At 38.4% G+C, this 23,809-nt stretch overlaps 1 protein-coding gene across 1 annotated transcript in view; it reads right to left on the bottom strand.

Moving 5' to 3' along the window:
- adamts16 (ADAM metallopeptidase with thrombospondin type 1 motif, 16) overlaps window positions 1-22,451 on the bottom strand; it is a 55,243-nt gene extending 32,792 nt beyond the window's left edge. Inside the window, exons 1-9 of the mRNA XM_015046173.1 lie at window positions 21,873-22,451; window positions 21,637-21,724; window positions 17,227-17,585; window positions 9,754-10,174; window positions 8,618-8,820; window positions 7,485-7,568; window positions 6,936-7,095; window positions 3,158-3,263; window positions 2,542-2,679 (exon numbers count right to left, since the gene is read on the bottom strand). Coding sequence (XP_014901659.1) covers window positions 2,542-2,679; window positions 3,158-3,263; window positions 6,936-7,095; window positions 7,485-7,568; window positions 8,618-8,820; window positions 9,754-10,174; window positions 17,227-17,585; window positions 21,637-21,724; window positions 21,873-21,962 — 1,649 coding nt within the window. The 5' untranslated portion in view covers window positions 21,963-22,451. The remainder of the gene's footprint in view (window positions 1-2,541; window positions 2,680-3,157; window positions 3,264-6,935; window positions 7,096-7,484; window positions 7,569-8,617; window positions 8,821-9,753; window positions 10,175-17,226; window positions 17,586-21,636; window positions 21,725-21,872) is intronic.
- Window positions 22,452-23,809: the final 1,358 nt, after the last annotated feature.

Genomic DNA, 23,809 nt, shown 5'->3' with positions numbered 1-23,809 from the left:
CTGCCAAACCTGGGAGACCAATTTAATGCATCAGACACTCAATTATGAGAGACATACAAACCCTTTGCTTATATCACTCATATTCTTCCATGACCAGACTGGTTTCCAATGTTAACTGATATCAATGGTTTCTATAAAGAGATGTTTTACAACTCAAACACAGCTGTCAGGGGAAGTTGATGCAAAAATATGGTGGAAAGAGGTTGAAAAGGCAAAAATATGTTGGAATATTGTTAGTGAGTGGTCCTGATTGCTTAAACAGTCATTGTGTGTGTGTGTGTGTGTGTGTGTGTGTGTGTGTGTGTGTGTCCACATGAGGTTATTCCAGGGCTTTATGAGTCCTATGTGTCTGCAGAGAACAATGACTGGTCCGCACATTTGATATTTTGATATTCTGTGATGTTCAATTAAAAGAGATCACGAAAAATAGATTACACAATAACCACGGACAGACATGAATGAATTCATTTATACCGACAAAATATCCCACAAAATGTTATTTTGAAAGGACCTTATGACAAAAATCACATTTTCATATTCACCAATGGCTCCACATGATCCTCAAAATAAAATGTTTGCCCCAAACTTTCAGATTTAAGAACACTGCAACACATTATGTGGAACATAGAGAAGAATATTGAAAAAGATCCTTTCTTTTTTTCACATTCTCCACAGATCTTTCGACTCATCTCTGCCTGAGGGAATCGACTGGGCCTCTTGCACTCGGCACAATTTGCTGGCGCAGTAAGCAAGATGCCAACAATGTCTCGTTAAATGGCAAATCAAAGAGCCTGAAAGGTCTCAACAACAACTTCCAACCACAAAACCACCTTAGGGAAGAACACTGGCAAACACTGGTGCATTAGCTCTGTGGAGCCTAATTCAGCCAAATGATGTTTGTTTGAACATCAATTACTTAGCTGAGTCAGTAACTGATTAGCTATTTAGTAGCTTCACCTGGAAGTTGTAATTAATACAGTGATTTCGTTCAAAGCGTATTTATGTGATTTGAATGGACCAATCACAATCCGGGCCTAAATCTAATTGAAAATCTATGAGATCTTAAAAAAAAAATGTTGCTTTTTAACACTTACATGATTTGAAGAAGAGAAAAACAAATTTACATTTCTGTATGTGCGAAACTGGTATCGACACGCTCTAAAAGTCTTCCAGGTAAACATAGCTCCAGTGAAATTTGGAAATAAAACTATTATGCAGAGGATCAAAAATAAGTGCACCAAGCAAACACTTTTGACAAACATTTTCCCTTCATTTGGCACATATGCACTACCTTTACTGTGCATGAATGTAAGTTAAAGGCAAATAAATACCTTTACGAGATGCTGTACTTATATTGAAACCTATGTTGGATTGAACACCTGTTTCTTAGCGAAACAGGAATTTCTACAGCATTAACGTCTGCAGGAACATGTAGGTTTTCATATTATCCTCTGACAATTCTCGACATGACAGACTTTAATTAAGTCTCCACTCTTGCTCAGACCTCCATAGCAGCAGACTAATGAAACTTAGATTTAAAGTGACACTATGGTTCTTTCCATAGCACAAGAGGGAAAAAAAAAATAAAATAAAACAAAACTGAGACACATACATATTTATATGTCACAACTTTCTGTGGATTGCAAAAAGGAAAATGTTGAGAAACTCAGAAGTCATACAGGAAGAAGATCCTAAGCGTTCGGTGATGTTTGGGGTCATTTCCACGTGGCTTGAACGGGCAATGGGAGTTTAATATAAGGCTGACAGGCCTAACAAGGTTGAGGTCACCCCAGCTCTAATAACTCAGCAAGGAAATACGCTGTCTCCACCACTCAGAGAGGGGAGACCTGACAGTTCAGTTAACACACTGGTAAATTTAGTGCGGGGCACTGCCTCAGAGCTATCTAGTTTCAAGCACACACAAACATTCACACACGAACACGCTCACGCACGCGCTCACGCACACACCGACAGACGCAGAAACACCGCCAGACATATGGACGCTATGTCAGTGGTGCTTGTTTTCCTGCTTTGGTGAGCACAGCCCGTTTGCCTGGAAATGCAGTCACTGCACAAAAACACACATAGCTCAACACATAATAAATATTCTTTGTGTAAAACATCACAAGCGAAGACCGTCAACGCATTAGTTCATATAGTTGCTATGCCAGCTTAATTGTGTACTTCAGCTGGGTCAGATGCAACGATCCGGCTCGTCTCATAGCTATTAGATGAGTGCACGTCTTCACATAGCCACACTGCATTCCAGTTGGAGGATTGACAATATTTCTTTTTCTTTACAAAATGTACTCAATCAATGATACATAATCCAAATGAGTGTTTATTCCCAGTTTAATATGACCTGAGACCAATGCAGTGCTGTGCATGTGCCACGTCGACACAAAACGTCTTGTTACACTTCCACTACAATGTTTTGGAAAACTACAGAGCCTCTAACAAAGAAACATACCTTTAAGTGTACATTTTAATGTTAAGAACTTCTTACATAGATCGGTAGCATTAAAGAGTAGAGCTACTTACTTTAGAAAGCGACTGAGATACTGGCGACTGCAAGGAGACCAAGAGAAGATACCATTGTGACCGGCTAATGTTGGAGACATAATGTTGCCCTCTGACTTTTTACAAACGTTGCCCTCACCGTCATGGACCATTCCAAAGCTGGAGAAATGACAAGTGCACAAAATATTTCCTTACAGGAACATCTGTGCTCTATACTAGAACAATGTGGAACAGAAAAAAAAAAAAAAAACGCCACAGTTGTTGGTCAGTAGAAGATATTTGCATTGTTGCAACAGCAAAGACCAAACAAAAAAAAAAAAAAGCTTTTCGTGTTTTTGATGCAAATCGTAGAGGGATGTAGAACAATAAGAATTTACTATGTGTGAGGAAGCACAAGTACAGCAATTTTGAGTAAGTGAGAAATGTCATAAATGTCAAATATTTGTTAATATATTCCATGTTTTATTCATTATCAGTGTTTTTCAAATGACTTATTTACATTACCACCAGTACTTTCCTTTTCATTGTATTCAAAATAAGAATAAACACGATGAGGTAATTTTACTTCAGCTATTGACGCATGCATTTTTCCAGTTTTTGAAATAATTTAATCTCCGGAGATAATGGCAGTTCTTACTTGTGTCCTGATTCATGTGCAATGGTGAAGGCCAGACCCAGGCCAGTGTCCTCATTAACGGTACAACTGCGGTACTTGCTGCACATCCCACTGATTGGAGCAAAGCCTGCAAAAGAATTAAAGCAGTTTATTTTATTTTTTTATCCACTTTATGTTATTATGATATAATGTAATCTTTAAATACAATAGCGTTTGACAATAGGAATGTCTTCATCTGATCCTAAGTATCAGAGTATCAGAAAATGATTCCAGTTGAGCGAAGGAGTTCCTGACTAAGTTCAATTTACAAAGTCTATTATGTGGTTTGTTACATTCCTGAGGCAAATTCTAAAAAAAAAAATCTCAGTCTATTTACAGATACATGGTTTACAAAACTATGACAGGTTATATATGCTATATTGTCAGTTTAACAAATCTGTTTAAGTGTTTATCTGTCTTCACAGTGAAACAGAGACTGCATTACCCGCTGCAGATTTTCAGGTGACTTGTTCTGGAAGAGCTCTACAGAGAGCAGCTAAAACTTTACTGAATAAATGTGTCAACACTCAGCGCAAAGTTCAAAGCTTATAAAGTAAGGGTGCAACTTTTTTCGAAAAGTTTTTTTTCAAGCATGATGAAATAGAAGCACACTGAATGTGTTCTGCAACATATTAGTAAGGACTCAGAAACAAAATGTGAACTAGCTAGTTTTAGCGTAACACTTTAGCAAACTGCTCCGAATAATAATAATAATAATAATAATAATAATAATAATAATAATAATAATAAAAAGTATGCTTGAGCAATATCTGATTATTTTTGGAGGATTTGATCTGAACGTGCCTATGGATACATCTTAAAAAGCTTTGATCTGTCTTTATGGACAAATTAAAAAACATGCAGATCCGAACATCCCTCATTGACAAACTGTGTTTCCTTAGCTCAATTCAAGAAGAAACATGACTTCCAGAATTGTAAAAAGAAATCTTGCACTAACTTCTACTGTCTATGAACTGTATGTGTAAGAAAATCAAACAAGGACATTGCTTAGCAACAATCCCTCCCATATGCTGCTTTTTATTCCACTTAAAAAGACATCCCAACCTCTTTCTTCTATCTCTCATTCTCTATTAAACTGCCTTTGTGCTCGTCTCTGTCCACTCTCCCTCCGTCTCTGCTTTCCTGGCAGACACATATATGCCTGGCCGTGAATCAAACAGGATAATGCATATGGGGGCCCCCTAGCTGTTTTTGTCTCAGGGTTTCTTGGAGATATAGCCTCATGTTTTACTTAATTTATGACTTAGAGCCATTTGCCATAAAGTGCAAAACCCCAAAAGTAATGTCCTCATGTATATATCTACTGTGAGTAATGGTATTAAACATAACTAGGCACATTGACTGTGTGAACTATGAATTAGTCTATGTCAATGTCAGGAAAGGAGCAGGTCATGTATTATATACTGCTTTTGAAATATGGCTGAAAACATTGAGGGAAAGTGATGTATTTTCAACACAAACAAACTTTGTTATATGACGACTGCTTTTATTAGGGGCCATGTTATCTTGCACCATTGAGGATCAGTCAGCACTAACCTTTTCTTGATTGACAAAAAAAAAACAGACACCTACACACACAATCACATGTATAAAACCTTCAAAGCAAAAACCGAAGCAAAAGGTAAACATAGGGGCGTAAAGTTTGAGGAGCTGTTTGCTGCACTGTCAGAATCAGGCTTAAAATAGGCGACAGAAGTCTCCCTTTGCTAATAATAATGGACAAACTCAGTCCAGCTATCTTTTAATTGCCCGAGGAAATTCTGCAGACTTAAATTGTATCTCTTCTGCTTACTCTTCCAATCGAAAAAGATTTCTGGGGCTTGTTTACGCTTTTAAATCCTGCAGCTGGTTGTTCACAAAATCCTACATAATCTCCATGCCACTCCTTCAGTCTGCAAAGCTGAAATGCACTTCTACAAGCCAGCCGGTGTGGGGCTGTGACGACCTGAGTCAGCGGTGTAGCAAAGGTTGACTTCTACTTTGCTCATTGCTTTGGTCCAACACTGCAAAGACGCCCCTTAGTCCTGTCTCAAGGTTTTCTAAAAAGGATTTCAACACTAAGATTACATTTTCTTTTCTTTTTTTGTCTGACAGCAAGGAAGACTAACAGTTCCCCCTTTCATATCATCCCTTCATTTCTCTATCTATTATGTCTTTCTATCAGCTGTAAGGTCCCAACTTGAAATGGGGGTCAAAACTGATCCAACAATGTTACTCTAATGATCCGCCTCTGCGGACTGTAATAAACATGTAATCACTACCAAATGCACGGGGTGAGATGCAGTTGCAGAACAAGCTGGAATCATTGCAAAGATGCCGGCATCAGCTGTTCGGTCTCTGGGTACAGAGCCGACATCCTCCAGTTTCCATCTGATCTGAGAAAAATGTTGATCTGCTCATTGATTTTAAGACTAATTCTGTCCTCAATGTTATTTTTGTGGTTATTGTGGAACTTTGGTGGGAAAGGTGCCTCTAATTGAGACGGTCCGAAGCACATTTTTGGATGTTGTGATTAGCATAATATCTTTCATTATGTCTAGTGGAAAACCTCACATTTATCCCCTCCAAGCCTGCAAATTGTTACCATCTGGTTTGGAAAGTGCCATGCCAGGTCACAGATTGAGAGGTAACAGGAGCATCCTGGCAGAACACATCAGAGCAGATTTGTAATAGTAGGCTGGTGTGACACCATACTATGCTGTGTATGTTTGTGATTATTTTAAGAGTACAGTCAGCTAGTATATAGCCCTAGACTTTTTTTTTTCATTTTAGCTTCACATTAAAATCTAAAACTCTAATTATTTTATTACAATAAGATGATTTTTGATTGGATTTAGGTCAAATGTAGCTTCTTCTGGCTTTGTATAAACAGCGGCTTTCTTCCTGCCACTTTTTCATGGAGACTAGGTTTGTGCATGACTAATAGTTGTCCTATCTGGCTGAATTTTGGATCTTTGCAACTCCTCGAGTGTTACTATTGCCACCTTAGCTCCTTTTCTGATCATTGCTTTCCTTACCTGACTTCTCAGATTAGCAGGGAATGTTTAAAAAAATATTTCCAGTGGGCCCATACCCCTTTGCATTTTCAGTTTATAGATTGACCAGTGATTTAAGGCCTGGGATCTTGATTCATAACCTAAACCTGCTTTAAACTGCTATGCTACTTAAACTCATATCTCTTTGCTTTGTTTTAGTCTTCACTAGTATTCTCTTACAAACCTCTGTGGCCATCAGCTGGATTTATATTTAGGATGAAGCTACACACAGATGAGGTCTAATAACTAATTAGTTGACTTCTGAAGACATCCCCTTGCACTGTTTTGTTTGGGAGTAACACAGTGAAGAGGGCTAATACAATTGCAGGCTACACTTTTTTTTTTAGCTCAAAGTGCTAAAAAGCTAGAGGGGTACGACTACTTTTGCAAGGCATTGTACCTTTGCCTTGTTGTACAGTGGCCTCTGTGCAGCACACTGCCTGGCTGCCAGACCTCTCAATGTGGACAGCACATGTTTCCATTACACACACACAAAAAAAAGGCTGTCAGAGCATTTCTTTGACTTGAGAAAAACTTGCGAGTTGAAGTACCGATTTTTGTGTTAAGAGTGCATATTACGTCCTCCAGAGTTCATCGCCACACTACAATCATTACAATCACTACTCATCAAAATTTTAAAGTAAGCGTTTGCTATTTTTCAAATTTTGAGCACTCCAGCTGCAATCAGGGCAATGAAGTCATACCAAGGGTATCGCAGGGCTCATTCTTCCAAGAGCAGATGTCGAGTCCCGTGAGAAGGATGGCATGATCGTGGTGTCGGCCTTCTCTGCCCCCGAGAGTCGACTGCCAGTGGCAGAAGCTGTTTAAAGTGTGGTCAGCATGGTGACTGATTACCAAGCCATCCTGAGAGAGACGGTAGATAAGAAAGTAGAACATAAGACTGTATAGTCTTCACTGTTTTATTGCAACACTCCCTAATTCCACCAATATGATCTTTGGATGGATAATAAGGTTCCATCCTTCTATTTTCAAGGAAGGATGTAAAACGCTATTCTCCCTCCAAATACGACTAAAGCATGCGTTTCTATGCATCTTGATGTTTATTTCTACTCCTGCCCTCACTTTTCCCTCATAAAACTTACAGCAATCCAATGAAAATAATCCTAATATTTACCCTTTTAGATTAAGAGACCTGACACATGCAGTCTTTTTCTTTCCAAGGCCCCATGCTACTTTTACGTGGCTCAGTTTTGGTGATGTGCGGTCATTTTACTTGGCATGTATATCCTCACCTGCTCTTCATCCAAGAGAACGAGACCCACTATAACTATGTTTATATTGCCTCCTATGGTGCCATCTTTGAACAGACTGGAAACCTACACACACAAGAGCACACAAAGAAGACAACATTTATTGACACACCTTGTTCGTGCTTTCTTTTATCTATGACTTGCTTTTCAGTGACACATTATGGCAGAGCCGCGGCGTTTGACAGAGATTTAGATTTGCACATCCTACTCTGATCAAAAGAGTCCCGGTGATTCAGCATGTTTTGGCTGCCACCTGAAGGAAACAGTTTCCATGGAGCCTCTGTGTTTTCAGGTACACAACATAAAGTACAGTTATTTTAAATTAGTAATTATAAAACACATTTGCCTTTTCATTCTGCCTCAGGAAAAAAAACAGAAACCCATGTGATTACTTGAGTGATGTATTTAATTACCTTTTCAACAAATACCAAATGTTCTTCTTAACACTCCAGAGAGCTGGCAGGTAGAGTTAAGGATTTGGGTGTTTTCTGTGGATCTTCACTCTGTATTTAGGTGACTCCTCCGTGGCGGGCCTACTAGACAGAACTATGTTTTGCAAATAGAGGGATTATCTTTGGATTTGTCAGTCAGTCATTAAGTAGCAAAACGAGCGTGATAGACGTCGCTTGCAGATGAGCTAAGATCAGCAGAGGGACACTGAAAGCCGTTCCGATGACCTCACTCCGGATCAGTTTCATGTTTGTAGATGTGTGCTTTCTGATAGCTGCCTGTGTCTTTCAGGCTTTATAAAAGACATGGATATCCAGTTACTAAACCCTAAGCCTTCACACTTCAAATCAACTGCATGTTCAGCTAAAGTTACAATCTGTACATTGACAACACATGAAAGGACTCTTGAATAAATATACCCAAAAAAGAAAACAAACCACTGCCAGCTCACAGCCTCATATTTTAAAACTAGTCGACTGTCTTGATCGTTTGGAATATGATAGGCTTCCATGACTACGTTTTTAAAAAAAACGTATGACGGAATGGTCTCCATTTGAAGGTTAAATATTTCCCATATTACAGTGCTGTGATTATGTTACTTAGTATTGATTTAATACATCAGTTTTAGTTTTAAGCTACCAGAATAGCGTAGTAATTTCTCTCACCATGTTGAGCACAGTAAGAACATATGTAGTGATGTTCGAATGGCCGTGGTTGTCCATCATCTTTTTGTCAACTACAACCAGCATCTCCACATTGAGCTTCTGACTGGGTTGATCCTTCATCAGCACTGCCCGCTTGTTCCTGGGGACAATCTTATACTCATCTGGAAGGATAAAAACGTCCTCCTCCGGCGGTTTAGGCATATCTGTGAAAAATAATTACAAGACAAAATATATGTATGTATGTATGTATATATATATATATATATATATATATATATATATATATATATATATATATATGAGTAATTAAAATTAAATAACACTCATTCCAATTTTTCATTTTGTCTCAGCTGATCATATATGTTGGATAATGTTAAGTAATTTGACTTAAGAGTCCTTATTCAACATTTACTTTGGTGAGCTATCGCAAATAGCTGCTTACTGATCTTCATACGCAAGAGTGGGTTTTGCATGCCAGGTAAATCCTCCCTAATTCCACATGCAAAACCCTCACAGTGACTGTTTATGTGTGTGTGTGGTTAAATTCTGGGCCTCTGTATAACAGAAGTTGAGGGTTTGTTGCGTCTCGTGTTTGTTTGGTGGTAGAAGACCCTGGTTCATGTCTGTTCATGTGGATGACATGATGAATATTGAGTAACTAAACCTTAAGTCCTTAACGCCTCAAACAAGCGTCATGTTCAGGTAAAAATTACAATCACCATGGAATGTATGAACACTTAATCTTTAAATAATGATCCTGGAAAATGAAAGCAAAACACTTCCAGTGCAGAACCTTGTATTTTGAAACGTTTACCGTCCTGATAATTTTGAATGTTGTAGTCTACCATGGCTATGTTTTTAAATTTGTGAATGGAATTGACCAGTATAGAAATACAAAAAACTTAAACGTGGGGAAAAAAAGTTACATATTTTGACCTAGTAATAAATTTACTCACATCATAAGTGAAAAAAAAAAAAAAGAAATTTTAATGTGGTATTTCTGCAGTACTTCCTTCCAAGTCATTTGTATAACATGTGGGCACAAGCAATTGTAGAAATTATAAATATTTCTAAACACAATGAGGAAGATGAATGTTGCTGGTTTGGAAAATAAATGAGAAATTGCCCTTACATACATTTCTTCCTTCTGCCACAGAAGTGTTGCCTCTGCCTCTCCCCGTGTCTGTAATCTCTGTGGTGACGGCTGCTTTCTCGATGCCTCAGTTGGTCTCCGTGACTCGTGCCGTTAATTTTCTCACCCAGGTTTCCATGGATGTGACTGTTTTGCTTTATGGGTGGTCTGTATTGATCTCCTTTATATGCCGTGTAGGTGGGTTCTGTTGAGGAGAGGAAGCTTCTGCGTGGTTTGTGATGTGATGCGTCAGTGGATCTCCTCTGCAGCTTGTGATAGCTCTGCTTTGACCAGGAGTTTCCATCGCTCCTGTAGAGGATGTGTGGCTGGTGGCTGACAGGAGCGGTGAAGTTTTCCTTCTCTGCCAGGCTACGTGACACCGGTCTTAGAAAGTAGTCTGCATCCTGCGTTCGGATCAAACCTGACTAGAGACAAAACAAAAAGTTGACTCAGCTTACTCCATTACTCTTGGGCAGACAGTGACTTTTCAAAGAATCCATCAGCAGTGAATATATATGTCAGGCTTTGGTGTTTTTTATTATCAAAAAAATAGTTAAAAATGATAACAATGGGGGGAAATTATCCTGCACACTTGGGAGGTAGATTTTTTTCTTCTTCTAACGAACACAGCCTAAGGGCTGAACTCACTTAATAGCTACAGCATGTTACCTCGCTTCTGCTGTTGGTTGAGCTCCTCAACTTGTCTTGGTCAGCAATTAGACAGAATGTGACCTTTGGTCACTCCAGACCTGAACCCATTAAACTTCTGTGCAGCTCAATTATTAGCCTAGGCTCTTCACCCCTAACATCTGTTTTCTTGTTTTAGGTCAGTTGCTACTTATCAGCAAGACCTGCGTAGTGCGAGAAACATTCACTCATTCACAACTCACTCTCTTGTTTACAACTCAGCTTAGACATGTTTACTGCTTTGACCGTGTTAAATCTTCCAAATTGAGTTTCAGAATACATTTTTTAAATAACTTTGCAAATATTTGAAAGCAGCATGGTTGTTGGAGCCAGACATGCTAGTCTGAGTATTACAAAAAAACAAAACAAAAAAAAAAACAAGCTACTGCAATTTCTATGATTAACAGAAAATGGTCTGAAGAAAAGAGGATGCCCAGTGATGTGTGGATGAAAATGCATTGTTGATGTCAAAGGGAAAAGGAGAATAAGTACCACTTGCTATAACCAGGATATGCAGAACACCCTCTCTGAGTGCGCCGCATGCTGAACTTTTAAGCAGTCGGCTTACAACAGCAACAGCCCGTATCGGGTCCTCTGTCAGCTAAGAACATTAAAGCTTTAATTCCCGCCAGCTCACTAAAATTGGACACTAACAGATCGGAAGAATTTTCCCTGGTGTGATGAATTTTAATTTCCGATGTGACATTTCAATGGTAGAATTTTGTCGTAAAACATGAAAGCATGCCTTGTATTCATGGCTCACTCTTGTGGTGGGGTAATGCTGTGGTGGATATGCTTGGCTGTAGGCCTTTTACTACTAACTAAGCATTGTCTAAACATCATAGCCTAACTGAGCATGGCTGCTGGCCATGTTTATTCCTTCATGACCACAATGTACCAGTCTTCTAATGGTTACTTCCAGCAGTATAATGTGCTATGTCACAAAGCTCAAGTCTTCCCAAACTGGTTTCTTGAACATGACAATGAGATCATGGTACTTAACTGGCCTCCAGATCTCGATCCAACTGAGAACAATTAAGATGTGGTGGCACAAGGGATTTGTGTCAGTGGTGTGTGGCAAAAAAAAAAAAAAAAGCAACTGTTTGGCAATTAGCTCATTGTTTTATCGAGATGGCAAAAACATTTAACACCCTATTTCGTACATCTGTGATTACAAGTTTCCTTATTTTAGGATTGGCTAAAGAGGAAATGTTTAAATTTTAATTTTTGAGATTAAATTCAAATTCTTAATCTACTGGCAAATTTTAGTGTTTGTCTTTTTCTGAAAAAAAAAGAAAAAAAAGAAAAAAAAAAAGAAGAAGAAATCCTCTAATGTCTACCGCAGATTCAGTGACTTGGATGCACTTTTCTCTCCTCTTTCATGTTTGTCTCTTTCAATCTCTCCAAAGATGCAGCATATCTGTGCTGACAGTCAGTTGGCTTTGGAGCATTAGACTTAACGCATTTGGCAAATTCTGCCATTTCTTTGAAACACATTTAATTGACTGCAGTCCCTTTTTTTTTTATTTTCCTTTTGCTGAGTGGAGTGTGAGGTCTTTTTGTCACTACAGACAGAAAAATGGGCTGGAACAGATAATAAAAGCTGTCTAATGAAAAAGAGTGTTTGGAGAAAAAGAGTGTTTGTGTAAGTATGAAAGTCTGAACACAGCATAACATTTATGCGCATATGCGGAAAAAAAGAGGCAAAAACATTGTTACAATTAGATGAATGGTTGTGAGTATAAATATAGGTGCATACTTTTTGAAATATGTCAATTTTTCTGCCCTCAGAACAGACTCATGGAAAGCAGTTCATGTGTGCAGGTGTTTCTTTGTCAGCTGCAAAAGCAACCATAAAGTTACTGTTGTTTCCTGACAAACATAATCAGCATGACAGAAGAACGCATTTAGAGAGATGCTCAGAGCTGGAGACAATCTTGGACTGAAGCCCTGTAAAAAAAAAAAAAAAAAAAAAAAGACCTGGGGATGGAAACTTCTCTAACATCTTAAGTTTTTTTTTTTTTTTCTAGATTTGTTCATGAATGGTATGCAACACATTGGATATAGCAACATGTCAAGACCACACTATTCTCTTTTCAAAGCTCTATCAGATCAGTAGAGCATCCCTCATATAATTCTGGAAATCCCAGAGGAGGGACAAGAGTGCAGCATGAAATTATCACTGCTTCTGCTGGCCTCAGGGCAAAAGTAATACACCAGCACTTTTGCAGAAGAAAGAAAAAAAAAGAGGTTTGTGGAAGAAGTGGGAGAGAATAACTTTGTAGAAAGTCATACAGAAGAATTTGAAGGGAGAATATTAAAGAGAATTTGAAAAAAATCATTAAATGCTACATTTTCTTTAGAAAAATGTCTTAATAAAATATCCAAATGTTATTTTTCCACACCCAACTACTACTTTCCATTATACAAACTAAATCCTATTTTGAAAAAAAAAAAGTTGTACATCAACTATTGATTCGTATAAAGGTTTATTTCCTGAAAATATTCCAATACTAGACTGATATCCGAGTTACAATATTTATTTGTCATAACCAGTGTCAGATTTAATTATTCCAGTCTGTCACTGGTATTTTTCCAGTTAAAAATGATAACAAGGGGGGGAAATTATTCCAGCTGTTAACCATTTAGGGTTTTGTAAAATAACTACTTTTAAAATTCATATTTTATTTAAAACATTTAATTAATTTACAGTCTGTAAATATATGTAAACCAGATAAAAAAAGTATTTAGAAACTTCACCACACATAGGAACATAACATATACTGTCACAGCTGCTCTTCCCTCCTCGCATTCAGTTAAATGCAACATAGTTTTTTTTTCACTTTTCATTAAAGACGTAAAGAGTTTCCCTGTCTTCTATCTTTGAATATGGCCAAACTCCACGCAGAGGGACTATATGATAAAAACTAAACAAAAAAGATGAATGTTGCTAAAGTGAAACAAGGTCTGCAGAGCACTTTGCTGCCCCTGTAATCCCCACCCCAATAAAAGCCAGACAAGACACAGCATCATAAAGCCGACACAAAGGAGGAACAGAAATATGACGTTTCCTTTCACATGTGTGCGACCATCCAGAGTATGAAAACTTAGTGAGACTGACATGTTACTTTTCTTCCACCAATGAATCGCTTGTGAGAAAAGGGACTTTCATGGTTGATCTCTCTACTGTCATCAAAGCTGGAATAACCACTATCGGGCTGCCAGAAGGGGAAAGTTGAAAAGGCGTCTTTTACTTTACTCCCATCACTCGTCCTTGTAGGGATTTATTGTTGTAAAGACCCTTAAAACCTTCATCTCTTGATCTTTTTTTTAAAACTATGATTTCTTATGCTTTCTTTTTTACATTTACCAACCAGACACATCTGCGCTCCGTACGGGCTTTGAACCAACAATATATATATATTTTTTTTAGGACAAAAGACCCAACAATGGTTAACAAAAAGCAGATCAAAGTTGTAACATGGTAAATTGAGGATCACTACGGAGAGTCTGTTGCCAGTATTTGGTTGTTGCCAAACTTGGCCTACATAGGTGCATCCATAATGAAATAGAATATTGCTAAAAAAGATAATTTATTCTGGTAATTAAATTTAAAAAAGAAGATTGAGATAGACTGTGACAATGCTAAGGTTTTAAGGAAGCCTCAGTTGCTTTAACAATGGCGTTTGGCTCGTTGTTTTTTCATAGGTCTAGTGTCCCATAAATTTCATCACTGCAAAGATATTTGATGGGGTTTTATGCCAGTCCAACAAGCATGATAATCTTGTTGTCATTGATTAATTCTGATATTTGAATCCTTGGCAGTTTGAATGTTTCCCAGGTCCTGTTGTAAAATACAAACAGCATCTGGACACAGTTTGTCAGCAGAGGGAAACAATAAGTGGTCTAAGATTTGCTGGTTGATAGCTACTTTGACCTTGGACTTAAAAAAAAAAACCCACGGTGAACCAACACTTGCAGATGAAATGTGGACGCAACACACTAGACATCAAGCACCTAGTCCCAGTACTATGAGAACTTTATTTTGACATGAAATAGAAAATGTACAATCATGTCAGTCCACCAAGTGTAGGGGCTGGCACAGTTAGAGCAGGAAAAAGTAATCACTTTCCAAATAAAATCTTTGCATTTCCACATCATAGGGGAGTGCATGGCCTCTTGTCATGTGCACAGTGTTGCAGTACCAGACAATTTGCCTGCAATGGCTGATGGTACTTAAGTCAGTCTCTGATCCAATTTCAAGACTGAAAGGACATTAGACTACCAGCTTCTTTACGAACAAACATTTAAGACTAATTCCTCCAAACGAAGAGGAATAAATGATTGAAAAAGCATTACTTTGTGTGTAATGAATTGATGTTAGTGTGACATTTTGACTTGAGTTGATAGACTAAAATTACTCTTGTGATTATGTTCTTATTTGCTGAGATGTACTTGTACATCAAGGATCAACAGCATTAGAAGTAAAAGAAAATGACCAGAAAAACCCCAAAACTTAACTAATGACTCTCTTAAGGACTATTGTAAAGTCAGCAGTCTTCTCATTGCTTGTGTAGGCCGTGGCAAAGTATCTCTCTAATAAATGATGAGTAATGAATTAAAAATGTATTCACTGCTTAATTATTGATGCTGATGTATAAGACATGCATCTATGCATTAAGACATGCTCAGATTATTTCCTTCTAAAACTAGCCAAATCTTCTCGACACAAAAAACCCCCTAAAAATAAAAATAAATAAAACTTGTGTTATAGGTTAGTTTAATTTAATGGCTAAATTCATGTTAATACTTATCTTACAATCAGTTGCTCTTGGTGAGATAATGTTGTGAAAATACGTGTTTATGAAAAACAAAACAAACATGGCTCGGAGCCTGGTATGAGACATGTGGATATTTTGGGAACTTTATCTTTTCCCTGAAGCTTTAATATCTTTGATTGCAGACAAATAATTGCAGTTCCCCAACTTGCACCAGAAAAATTCCAATTCCCTTTGGATGCGATGGCCCACTTTGTCCTGGCCAACATCCACCGTGAGAACCACATTTATGGGCACTGCGGCTCTTCATGGCTACATTTTTTTTTTATTTGGAACTCCTCTGAGCGGATACACACGTACAGATGAACAAGTGTCCCTTGAGATGTGCCATTCGAAATCTCTAGTTTCAGAGGGCAATTCTCAGACACAGCGGTGGTTTCTACAAATCTAAACATTACCAGCATGACTCAGGCTTTTAATACGGTTAAAGACAGAAAAGAGGCAGACTGTGGTTAAAGTGAGTCATGTTATTATGTTAAGAAATGTTCCTTTTGAAAACCGAGAAAATTATAGGATTTTAAGACTAAGAGGATTATATCTATGTCCATAAAAGTTTATTTTTTTAAATTTTTTAATTTTTTTTTTAGATGGGCTAAGAGGGCTCAAATAATACTAGAGGTCAGCACTCTGACTTACCAAATGCCATTATTATTTTTTGTATTATATCACATTTGTGTCAGACAAAGACCAGGGTGGTCGCTGTTGAAATTAGGCCATTCTTCTGCACAAACTAACAGCATAAGTATAAAATTCTCTTCAGCGATGCAGTACCTGAATGAAATTACTTTTATTAAGCTGAGGAGGGGTGCCTCACATAAACTAAATTGTCTCATTAAACCACCAGAAATAAACAGAAACAAAACATGCAGGTGGTGCTTAGATGCTTACAACCTTGGATGGGATTAAACGCAGTTTATGGTTTCTGAATGTACATAGTTTTTTTGTTCTGAAAAGTTTGCCTGGACAAGTGTCACTTCTATAAGGTGCTTCGATACATTTCCACTAATGTTACCTCGCGTAAAATGCTATTTGGGGAAAACCAAATTAAGTTTTCGACGTTTCCACTGAGCATCAAGTAATCCAGTGCCTAGTGTCTATTAAACATTTCTGGGTTAAAATGCAAATTTTCTTCTCTCAATTTACAAATATAACTATAATCTGACCCTGTTGTCTGATTTACTTTTGATTAAATCTTAGTCTCTCATTTTTCAGATGATAACTGAAATGGGTTGCTAACTTCTTTGTTTCTTGATGTGTGGGCTTCAGTGTGTTTATATTATCACACTATTTGGCTCCCAAACTCCTGATTTTTTTTGTAGTTCGGGGAGTGTGATTAAAGCACTCCATGGCGAATGTAAATGCTGCCAAAACCTAAACTAAATCAAGATTGTCCCAGAGATGCACTTTCAGTTCAACTGACCTCTTGACAGATTAAAAAAAACAAAACAAAAAAAAAAAACAACAAAAAAAAAATTAAGTTTGCTTTGGAGCTATTTTGTTACCTATTCTGCCATATTGCGACTTCAAACATTTATGTATTTATGGTATTCTATTTGATATTGCAGCACAAAATATCGCATAATTGTGAGGTCGATTGATAGATTTTCAAACTAGTTTACAAAACCAAAAATCCTCGAAAGAATGGGTGGCACGTGTATTCAATTCAGATCCTGCTAAACAAACTCAGGTGTAGCCAATTGCTTAGAGAACACACCTAATTAGTAAATAGAGTCCACCTGTGTGTCTAAACCCAGATGTTCTCTGAAGGTTTCACAGTTTACCTAATGAACACGAGAGAACAAACAGCACAGCGATCCCAACTAAATACATCACAGTGAGCGGTAGTAAGGTGAAAAAGTTAAATAAAAGCTCTTGCATAGTTCTGCTAGGCAGTGCATATTCTCCCTTCTATCCAGCCGGCGTAGGCTGATTCTGTGCGTGTTCAGACTCACCATTCCCAGGCATGTGGACAGTGCCACTGAGGAGTTGACCCTTGACCTCAGCGATCCCTGGTAAAAGCAGTGGTCGTCTTGGTGGTAGGCCCTCAGGCTCTTTGTGCCGTTTCTTCCCAGGACCTGAACAGTGAAGCCAGGTGCCATCAGGCTCTCCGAAGCCTCCCTCAGCTCCAAGTGGAAATCCTGGCCCAAGCCCCTGAGCTGGAAGTGGACTGCTTCGCGGCTGCCGCCGGTTTCTGGATGTTCCGCATCTGGAGTCAGGGATCGACGTCGTCTTCTGCGCTTATGATGGGCGATTTCGTGAGAGATGTACACACCTTGGTGGTTAACCTCATATGGGGTTACTATTTCATATTCTGGGTGGAAAATAAGAGAGGACAAGAAGAAACGGGAAAAAGAAAATTATTTATGCAGAATTGTATAAATACTGAAGCCTTTGAATTAGAATGCAGTCTAAGCAACTACATAAGTATCCCAGTCATTTAATGACAGTGTTTACTCTTTGGACATAGAGAAGGTGTGGAAAATGGTTTTTGTCTGACTATCATCCAAAACTTCAGACTTCTAAGGAAGCCTTGAACCTAAACAAGTAAAACACAATTTGAGAAATATGTGGCAATATAAAGCTTGGTCTTTTACTCAGTGAGAGAGGCAAAAAATAAGCCCAAATATCTTGGATGTTGCCATAATGGATTCAAAAGATGTATGATGCTGTAAAGAGAATCTAGGCATGAAAAACACAATAATGATCCAGTCCGCTTAAAAAACAACAACAACAAAATAATTTCCTACTAATTTATGCTATACAATCCTCTAAATTGCAATGTTGGTTAATGTTGGTGAAATTTCTTATATGCACAGCAGATTGTTGCAAACCGATGCCATTTGATTCAAGTTTAAAATATCGTAATATTTTCACAGCATTGTGTGTTTGAATAAATTTTGTCTGTCTAGTTCTACATTTATTTTAGAATTGTATGGATACAAGAACTTAACTTAAAATCCCTGCGGCAGCAATGTTGATAAATCATTCAGTGTGTGAATCTACCACCTCCATGTTTCACCATGGACGGTTAGCATGCGAGTATCGATGTTTTGATTTCCAAACATACCTCTGCTTCTTTAACTCGTTATAGACACAAGTATATTTAGTAACCTGAAAACATCCAGTAATGAGAGAAGTAATTTTTCTGTAATGATGGTGTATTTGTGTGTAGATGTTTTATGAGAGAGATTAATACAATTTGGAATAAGGCTGTAACACAACAGAATGTGGAAAAAGTGAAGCGCTCTGAATACTTTCCCGATGCACTGTAAGTAGGCCGTAACTGAAACAACCCTAGGTCTTAACAATACTGCCAGTCTTATATGGCAGGCTCTGGTATATCACTTTCACACAATATCCTTTTTCACATATAGATCTACTTTGTTTTCACACTTGGTCTGTTTAAACTCATAGGACCCGACTGCCTACCTAGCTACTAGAATATTTCCTTTTACATAATCCTGAGTCAAAATCATTGAATATAAATTCTGACCAATTAAGTTCAATGTTAGTAGCTTTGATAACGACTGGAATGCAAGAAAAAAACAAAAAAAACAAAACACTTTTTAAAAAAATTCCTTGGCAAGAATGAAACACTTTTCTCCTAAGTCTGTGCTGATTACCACAAAGTGAACATTGTTCTCCTCGCTGTATTTCATCTAGAATAAAACGTATAACATATTTTTTCCCATTTCTTTTTTATGTTCTCCTTGACCTTACTCGTATATTTCTGCTGGCAGGGTCAAGACATAATTACAAGTAAAGCAGGCTTTTCCGAGACAGACCCTTCTGCAGAATGTGAGTTATGTTAGATTTAGTGTTTTACTACATTTCAGACTGCATAACTGCAGGTCATACAGGAGCATGGTAGGGGGTCACAAGCCTGACCCCTCAAACTTTTATACACCTTCGGTAAGAGAAACTAATGGACAGTTCCCCAAAATTTGATAATCACTTAGTAACTCCCTTAAAAGCACAAAAAACCCAAAATAACAGCACTTATGTTATGAATTGTAACAGAAAGTTGCAATTTAAATTGCCTGGTAAAAGTATTCCTGCTCTGTAGTTGTAATGTTGCATCTACAAAGTTCAGAGTAGTTAAGCGTTTTATGTGGTTGACCAATAAAAAATGAAGCATGATTTTGTTTTGAGAGGTAAAAGATTTTTGGTTTGGAAATACAAATCAATTTCTAAAGCGCGCTGCTCATTTGAACAGTGCAGTTTTAAGTCTTCTCTGTGATACACCCTCATCATGAAGGTCGTGTTGTTGCAGTGAAATTTAATACAGGGTTACGTCATGAAACAACGTTCCAAGTTCTGGATGTATAATAGAGTGATGATCATTGGGGGGCAATGCAAACATAGGACAGAAGATACTGTTAAACTAGACCAAACTTAAAATGTTTGCCTTACATGCAAAGTGGGACAGCAAGCGAAAGTGGCAAATCACCCTGAAATGCCTCCGCCATGTCAAGAGCTTTCTTCAGCAAGGACAGGCTAGCTGGTCAGAGTAAATGGTTACAGAGATTAATCTAACCACAGAGAATACTGGAAGAAAAGCTGCTAGAGAATGGAGTGGAGGTTCACCTTCCAGTTGGACAATAATAACGACTAGCAGCTAAAATGTAAAGGTTTAGATCAAAGTTTTACATTTGAGCTAAACCTCTTATATCAAATGTAGTCAAGGCCATCTTGACTACATTTGAGTAGTCAAATGTACTACTCAACTACAACAGGTAGATGACTACAGGTCAAGACCTCTTGTACGCAAGAGGTCTTGACTTCAAAGGACTCAGTATTAGTCTGTCTTACAAAAACACAAGAAAACATGTTGAAGTTTGTAGTTATAATATGACAAATACAACTGTTAATGTTCCAAGATGTTAAAACTTCTGAAAGATATTAAACACATTATTACAGTGTAGCACTGACGGAGTCATGGGTCATTTTGTCAGGTTAAAAGGCAATTTAATAATAGTAATCTTGAATGTATTGTGAGTTAGTCATTTTTCTTTTGGTCATGTGCAGTGTGAGCTGGCTTTAATAATAAGTAAATATAGTCCAGACACATGGTTTGGCTCTGCAGGCTGGTAGACAGTGTGTCATCACAAGCAGTGCGACTGACTGGGGATTTGAACTTTGTTGTGCGGTCCATCTTCAGGCAGTCAGAAAGATCTTGCCCACAGAATGACATACATCCACTCTCATTAACACATACATATATTTTAAGCACCTTGCTTTGCATAGACTGCACCAGTTTCCAGCTACAGCGGAAGGCAACCATCGAGTCTTTAAGTATTAGCCATTGCTCTGTTTGAATGAGTAGAAATGCAGCGATAAGGTTTATGTTAAGCAAAAATGGATCCTCTCTCACAACTTTGTCCTGCATCATCAGCATAGGCGCACATACACAGACATATGCAGACACCCCCCTCTTCTAGTTAGCAGTCCCACTCCAAGTAAAAAAAAAAAAAAAAAAAAAAAACAGCTGCACTGACCCGTGTCTGACAATACTCAAACAAAGAGTCTGCGGGAAAAGTGCACACAGACACACAAAGTTTGTCTGCTGACGTCTGCTGAACTGAGACAAGATCTTGCAGTTTGTTAGTGTGTTGGTTTAGTGAGTCCTGACGGCCATTAGCACTGATAAAACAGTGAGAAGTCTGACTTAAAGTCAACACCGGTGTGAGCAGTGGATTTATATCCTCCATTATTTCCATCGTGCCAGTGTGAAATATGTTGTGAATGTTTGATGTAGATGAGCATCTGACATACCAATGGAAGCATAATGAGGAAGTGGAGTATTATCACACATAGAAGTGACAATATAATAAGCAACGTGTTTCTTCAAAAACAAGTAGACTCAGCCTTGAAACCCAAACTCCAAAAGCAGACGAATATGTTTGCTTACACTAATAGTTAGCTAATAGCTAATTAGCTAACCAGTGCATTTTCTCAGATCTTTGGTACGGCTTAGAAGTCTTTGGGTAGTCTATTCTATAGTTTTAGTTAACATGTCTCGTACTATTAACTTCATTCATACAGAAGGTAAATCATTGTAATCATTAAAACAATAATGCGGATAACAGGGATCAGATGCTGAGCTGCAGCAGCAGCAGCAAACACTGGCTATTTTCTGCCAGGTTGTGTGTCGCCTCCCCGTGGTGAAGAGAGGAAACGCACCGCACAGGTGAGCGCTGACTCAGAGATGCACGGAGCAGCGGAAAGACTTTCTTGGATTCGGACACTGCAGAAAAACTCGCTATGATAAAAGTACGCTTGCACACGCACGTCACAACACGAAAACTAACATTTGGGATTTAATCAGTCAGATATTTATTAGCTTTTAACACCTGACGTACCTGTGTGGAGAGGTAAATTAAGCGACCGAAGAACCGCCGAGGCACCTTGATACCCGGCACGGTCTGCACCATTATTCAGAAGCACGCTCTGCGAAGAAAAGGGAGAGTGAGCGTGTCTCCCGGAAACCTACTGGTATGCTTTCAACAATTACATTATAATGTGATGACTTAATAGGATCTGCAGACATGTGCGTGCGTGCGCAAAGGAGATAATTAATCCAGTGCAGCAGACTTACTTTGCTCGATGTGACAAAGCAGATGAAGCACAAACTCAACCACAGCGTCAGGCTTATATCTACTCCATGAAAAAGGCGCAACAAAGCCATCTCTGTGGATCACCTTTTTTTTTATGTGTGCAATATATATTATAAAAAAAAAAAAAAAAAAAAAAAAAAAAAAAAAAAAAAAAACTCGGGAGATCTTCCAGCAGCTTGAGTTGAGAAGTCAAACAGCGGCTGCAGCAGTTTGGTGAACAAAGCATCAACCAGTTTTAGATGTAGTCTTCCTTAGATGAACCACTTTGGTATCCATTCCTCTCCAAGCGCAGAGTCCAGATGGAAGAAGAAAGTGCATGAACTCAGGTCCTCTCCCCTGTTAAGTCATGTTTCCTTTTCTCCCAACAACAATCATCCCCCCTTTCCCCCCAGTCTCCCTCAGCACTCACTCCCTCTGGCGCGGTCTGCGTCTCTCGCTGCCCAGTGTCCCCCTGCGGACCACTTGGACTCCCAGTGAAATCATGTGATTGTCATAAATAGGCCGTGATTCTTATTGGCAATAGCAGACTTCTGTGAGAGTCGCACTGAGCCCTTTCCTCAGTGGAGTCTGCCGAGGCAGCACTGTACGTAACAGTGTGTGTTCAGAGGAGTGAGCGCAGGGGGTGGCGATAACTAGACTCCGGCTTGCAGCCAATCACGTTTGGCACCTGCGTTTGTATCGATCGCTCCCGCAACTCTTTCATAACACACTGCAGTGATAGACTGGGGGGCGGGGGGGGTGTCCCTGTATCCCATCAAATGAGTTGGCATTAAATATGGTTAAAACTTGTCATGATTACTTGGTGATATGCATGACCAATCACCAATAGCCTACCATTTTACTCCTAAAAGAAGCTGTTGTTACACAATGTTCCCAAGATGTTTGTTTTGAACTTCCCAGATGTGTTAATTTGCTTTCTATTAGCAATTAAGTGATTTGTCAATATTGCACTGAGCTCAAATCAATGACATTCACTTGCCATACTTAATTGCAACTGAATATGTTTTAACAGTTAATTTATTTCAGTACAGTGCGTTTATCTAGCGGCAATTCACAACTAATATAATTTTAAGACATTTTACTAGGCAAACAGATACAATTTATTTGCAGAAATAAGTCATCTGATCAGGTCAGTCATCCAGAGAGATTCAAATTCTATTGCAATTTTGGTTACAATACAGTGCAGTCAAATTTCATTTAATGCCAATTTACACACAGACACACAAGAAATGAAACACAAGAAGCAGCGTGAGTTCACTTTCTATGTTAACAAAAATCTACTTTGCAGCGGTAGCTCCATGTAGTGGCAGCTAAACAAACTACATGTAGTTTGTGGCTACGGTAATTCCTTCAACTGCTTTGTCCACAATAGAGACAGAGCTACAAAGGAAATGACAAGGCCAAGTGCACCATTTGCATGGTCTGATATAGGCAACACATTTCAACAAAGAAACAATGTGTAACACTTAAATGCAAAAACAGGAAAACGACTTCAGGAACATTTCACAGATAGCAAAGTTTTCATTTGTATGAGAAAAGAAGTAGCATCTCTTGTAACAACATACATTTAAACAAAATGCATGTTTTGTCAGTCTCCTCAGATGAGGGAACATGCGATTCGAAATGGGCGGCACATAATTATAAAGTACTGCACTACTCACATTGTGTTCAGAATATAAACTCAGGTCCTGCCCTTGCCTGAGTGAGCGAGTGAACATTTCAAACTCAGCAACTCTCACCATAGACTTTCTCATTTTGACTCAGACTGGCACAGTCTCCTGCCTTTGGTGTTAACGAGTAGCTACAGTAGCAGAGGCACACTGTAAAAGTCCTATTCATTACCACTGTAAGGCCAAGTTTACAAGATCTCGCAACAAAAAAGACGACAGCATGGTCCCTGCCAGGAAGAGTGACATTT

The sequence above is a fragment of the Poecilia latipinna genome, unplaced genomic scaffold, assembly GCF_001443285.1.
Source record: "Poecilia latipinna isolate Pla-1442-1.1 unplaced genomic scaffold, P_latipinna-1.0 Scaffold768, whole genome shotgun sequence".
Classification (NCBI taxonomy): Eukaryota; Metazoa; Chordata; class Actinopteri; order Cyprinodontiformes; family Poeciliidae; genus Poecilia; species Poecilia latipinna.
This window is presented reverse-complemented; position numbering and strand designations above follow the sequence as displayed.